Source organism: Cryptomeria japonica, chromosome 3, assembly GCF_030272615.1.
Source record: "Cryptomeria japonica chromosome 3, Sugi_1.0, whole genome shotgun sequence".
NCBI classification, from domain to species: Eukaryota; Viridiplantae; Streptophyta; class Pinopsida; order Cupressales; family Cupressaceae; genus Cryptomeria; species Cryptomeria japonica.
Genome location: NC_081407.1, coordinates 639,107,749 through 639,113,326, shown reverse-complemented (window position 1 = coordinate 639,113,326; position 5,578 = coordinate 639,107,749). Strand labels below are relative to the sequence as shown.

The 5,578-nt window shown below is 36.6% G+C and overlaps 1 protein-coding gene across 1 annotated transcript; it reads left to right on the top strand.

The window, feature by feature from the left end:
* Positions 1–1,602: 1,602 nt before the first annotated feature.
* On the top strand, positions 1,603–3,354 carry LOC131050156 (L-lactate dehydrogenase B). The gene has a single exon (XM_057984330.2). The coding sequence runs from the start codon at positions 1,942–1,944 to the stop codon at positions 2,989–2,991; it is 1,050 nt and encodes a 349-aa protein (XP_057840313.1). The 5' UTR covers positions 1,603–1,941; the 3' UTR covers positions 2,992–3,354.
* The last annotated feature ends 2,224 nt before the right edge of the window (positions 3,355–5,578 follow it).

The following is a 5,578-nucleotide window of genomic DNA, read 5'->3' as shown; positions in this document are numbered from 1 at the left end:
AGGTACAAAGTCGATAAATCTAACTAAAAAAAAATATGTTGGCTATCCTCCATGTTGTTGAACAATGACATTCACATCCTTGGGCAAAAAGTTCTAGATCAAAATTAATTGTGTCACAACTTAAAATAATTCTTACATCTAGATCAAAATTAATCGTGTCATAGCTTAAAATAATTCTTACAACAAAAATGGGTGACTAAAATGTAGGGCTACGATTATGAGATTGTCTAATGTGTGCAAGGAAGATCTTATTGGATGTGCGCTATCATGTCAATATGAAGATGAGGACACGTTGTTTTCTCTTTCAATCTCAATACCCACCTAGATGGATGTATTTTGGATGGGATGGGTCACTAATCCAACAATTTGGAATATTATTCATTAATTTGAATAAGACCCTCAATCTTTGCTAAGGTTCCAATGGATTAGACAAGTCTTCACATATTAGAATAGGATTTATTTAGTTCCCAACTCTTAACTCAAATAATAATTAATTATGGAATTCCGTTCCTCTCCTACTATAAGCCACTCACGATTTTTCAAGACTTATGAGAGACTCAAACAAATTTTTTTGCGGGATGACTTTATGTAAAATGCTAAAGCATTTACAATTGAATTTGATTTGTGTAAGAGAAATTAAGAGGAAAGCATTAAATTCCCACGATTTTTTAAGCCACTACCTATTTTGGATAAGTTGTTGATTGGTATTTTTATGGAGCTTCCACATTAGGAGGCAAATAGGTCATTTTGGTTATTGTTGATTACTTAACAAAACATGCAGATTTTATGCAACTCAATAGTTATTGGATCCCATCTTCGAACTCCACAAGATGCTCCATTATGTTGTTTGTGACCATGATATGCGTTTTACCAATAACTTTTAGCAAGAATTATTTAAGTTGTAGAGCACTAATTTGAACATGAGTTTAGTCTATCAACCTCAAATTGATGGCCAAATTGAAATTGTCAACTAATACTTTGTGACTTATTTACGTTATTTTGTGTATATGCAACAAAGACAATAGACCAAGTGCTTTCCTCATAAGAGATATTTTAGTACCACTTTTCACACTCCCCCACCTTTGTTATATTCTAAGTTCTTTCCATCTCGCAACACTTAGATGATACCTTGGATAAGTGTGAGGAAATTGAAATTTCTTTCAATCTTGCAACAGTTACATGATACCTTAAATAAGTGGGAGGAAATGAAAGATCAAGTGTTACTACAAAAATCACATCAAACAACAAACACATTAAAATAGGATAGAGTGTACCTTTGTCATTGGTGATTGTCTTCAACCTCACAAGCAAATGTGATTGTAGACAAGAACAATTAAAAGTTACGTGCAAACTTTTATGAACCTTGATGAGGTGGTGGCATACAAGCTTACACTCCCATCCTCTTTTAAATCGACCCAATTCTCGATGTCTCTTACCTCAAGAAGATTACGATTGTTAATTAAATAACAATTGATTTACCAACTTTCGATGAAGAGAGTCCCCCATGCACATTGACACCTGTTATATTGATTTTAGTCCAATGGAAAGGTCTGTCACCTAAAGATGGCAGGTTGGAAGTAACCAACATTCTCTCCAAATTTCCCAAATTCTGCTAAAGTCGCTCATATATAATAGTAATTAAGTTGTCGTCGCATCGTTTGGTAAAAGCGGTTTTGAGCAAACTGGGGGAGAAAAGGCGGAATTAGCAGAAAAAGTCTGTGTGCACCGGTTGGCTATGGAGGGTACAATATTCTGCAGTCTATAGCACGAACATCTAGAAGGAAAGGCAAAGAAGCAGAGAGGAAAGCGAGATTTGGCGGTTTGGAGGGTTTGTTTCAATGGCTGTTTGAGGATGAAGTGCGCCTATATTAGTTGATTCATCTGGCAGAACAAATCAAATCAGAGAGAGAGAGAGAGATTTCAAGTGCCCTGAGAAAAAAGATGGAGAAGGGAAAGAGAAGCACGAGCTACGGCGATTTGGGGATAAACATAGCCGGGAGCTTCTTCAAGTCGATAGAAGGCGTCGGACCCCTTTCACCCAGCACACGAAACACAAAGGTCACTGTTGTGGGCGTCGGAAATGTAGGGATGGCCATCGCCCAAACCATTCTTACACAGGAGCTAACAAATGAGCTGGTATTGATAGACATTCAGGCGGAAAAGCTAAGGGGGGAGATGCTGGACCTGCAACACGCCGCCGCCTTTCTTCCTCGCACCAAGATCGTGGCCGATACGGACTATGCTGTCTCTGCTGGGTCGGATCTGTGTATTATCACCGCAGGGGCTCGGCAGCGCGATGGGGAATCGCGGTTGGGACTGGTGGAGCGCAATCTCCACCTGTTCAAAAGCATTGTGCCCCAGGTCGTTAAATACAGCCCTAATTCCATCCTTCTGGTGGTGTCGAACCCTGTGGATGTTTTGACCTACATTACCTGGAAGCTTTCGGGATTCCCGTCGAACAGAGTGATTGGGAGTGGCACTAATCTGGATTCATCGCGCTTTCGCTTCATGATCGCCGACCACCTGGATGTGAACGCGCAGGATGTGCAGGCGTTCATGATTGGCGAGCATGGTGATAGCTCTGTGGCGCTCTGGTCCTCCATCAGTGTGGGAGGGATGCCCGTCCTGAGCTTCCTGGATAAGAATCAGATTCCCTATGAGAAGCACCATCTTGAGGCCATTCACCACACTGTTGTAAATAGCGCCTATGAGGTCATTAAACTTAAGGGCTATACTTCCTGGGCTATTGGGTACTCGGCGGCTAATCTGGCCAAGAGTTTGCTGCGTAATCAGAGAAGGATCCATCCGGTTTCTGTTCTGGCCAAGGGTTTTCATGGAATAGAAGAAGAGGTCTTTCTTAGCCTGCCTGCGCAGCTGGGCAGAGGAGGTGTGCTCGGTGTCGTTAATATCCATTTGACAGAGGAGGAGAGCCTTAGTCTCATGAAGTCCGCCCGGGCCATTCTGGATGTTCAACAGCGCCTTTCTATTTGACAGTTTCTATGTTCCTACGCCTTTTTGCTTTGTTGGTACATGGTTTTTTAAGCCCCTGCATACATACAGGGTTTCGCAATCCTATTATATAGTTAGCCCATAAGCTTATTATTGGCAGAATAGCTGCGGAAGATTCGACAGTAGCCCTTTTTGTCGGATATTTTGGCTGTGGCCCCTCTTTAATTTTGAGTATCGCCCCTTATCCACGCCGCCATGGAACTATTGCAGACTAGGATTAGTCTGCACCTCACAGGTTTGTTTGTCAGCTAATGGATGCAAGGTACAATGGACAAAATTGTGGTCGAAATACTTAATTTGTGACTTTTACACGGCATAATATTTTATTTTGGGCTTGTTTATATATGTTCTGTGACTACGTTGTGGCCAAAGCGAAATGGATGATAATTTGGATCCCTGTAAAACAAGTTTTACTGATAAAAAAAGTTTCTCTGCAATTTATATTAACACTGCCCTAAACTGTCTCTGTTTGCTGGCGCATCCTGTTGCACTCTAGAAGGATTGGTCTTAGTTACATACAGGCAAATTTATTGTTGAAGATTGTCTTTCAATTGCTATCAGTAGTTTTACAGCTAAATGCCAACTTAAATTCAGAGGGAACAGTTTTACCTGTAACATAATTTTGATTTTTAATTCTGGCTAAAAATATTCATGGAAGATTATGTTGAGATATAGCTAACCAATAAAAGCTATGTTCTTAGTATGAATGAAATTGTCGTCTATAGGTAATGTTGGTAAAATGCTTTGAGATATAGCTAACCAATAAAAGCTATGTTCTTAGTATGAATGAAATTGTCGTCTATAGGTAATGTTGGTAAAATGCTTTCAATGTTTGTTTTTTTACTGTGCCCACCTCTGCTTACTTATGTACCCTTCATATCTTTTCCTACAACACCTGAAATAATGTGGATCTTGGTCTCGTCCCACCAAAAAAATTTATATTTCTTTGATGGAAGTTGATCTTGCTTTAGAGCTTAATACTAAGCCTTAAAAGAAAAATTTGCAGAGATTTACACAGAGATATGTATAAAATGGTGACTTGCCGTATATAAAGTCTGAAAATTTGCAGAGATTTACACAGACATGTTTCTAAAATAGTGATGTGTCATGTATATACTTTTAATGGAAGTTCATTTTTTGAGAGTTCAAAATTGAGTTTGGAAAGGAGGATTAAGTTTCGTAATTTTGCAGAGATTAATAGAGATATGTTTAAAATGGTGATTTCTATATCTTTTAATGGAAGTTCACTTAGCTTCAGAGTTCAAAACTAAGTTTATAAATAAAGATTATAAAGCTTTGTAAATTGGTTGAGATTTTAAAAGCATGTCTAAAATGATGAGGACATGTCTATTCTGGCTCCAAAACGGCAGTATGGATTGACTAACACTCGTGCGTTTTACACTGTCGATTTTGCAATAATCGGTTGGGATTGACTAACAAGTCACTATCACGTTGTACGAAAAGTCTGTTTTGAAGCCAGAATAGCTTCGGCCATAATGATGAACTGCCAAAAATATATTTCTTTGATGGAAATTCAACTTGCTTAAGAGTTCAATACTATGCCTAATAAGAAGGAATATTAAGTTTTATGATTTGGTTGAGATTCAAATTCATGGACATCTAAAATGGTGATCTATCATAATTATCTAGTTCTTGACTCAATATTAAACCTACTAAGAAAAAATACTAAATTTGTAAATTTATTGAGATTTAGATTTTATAGACATGCCTAAAATGTTGACTTGCTATAATTTGCAATCTCAATATAGTAAATCTAATTTATTTTGGACAAACATTTGGTTGAATACCTTTTATATGTGAAGAGGAGGACCAACATTCTCTATATATTATTTTTTTCTATTTTTGTTTTACTTAATTACAAAGAAATAGAAATAAAAATCCTTAAACCTACACAAATTTTTGAAATGTGAAAGGCATAGATTCAATCTAAAGAACTTGGAGTGCATTCTACAAGGCTTAGAGGGCATGTATATCATTTTGTATATCATTTTGTACAATATTTTTAACATTGAATTTGTGAAACTGTAATCTAGGCACACAAATAAGAATGACATGTAAATTTGTAAAATTATTGAGTTTTTGCATGATAGTTGTAGTCACATAAATCTGTCCACTTAATTAAATGAATACTTAGTATTTATTTGATTATTTAACCATCAATTAATAATTAATTTAATAATTTAAAATCCTATTTATCCTCACCCACTTGAAACCTTTAATGGTTTCCCTTAAAGTAGTCAAACTTGATGGCTTTAAAGTCTTCAAACTTGATGGCTTCCTTCTATAATCTTCTTAAGACTTTAATGGTTTTCCTTAAAGTCTTCAAGCCTTTAATGGTTTCCCTCAAAGTCTTCAAGCATTTTAATGCTTTATCTTCATTTTTCTCATTTAAATAAATTAATATTTATTTGAATATTTATCCAAATGCAAATTACACCATTTAATTGAAATAAATGATTTTATTTTAATTGAAAATACCAAAATTTCTCCCACTTGCATTTTCCTACAAAATCCACTTGCATGCCTAAACCCCTTCTAGATTCTTCTA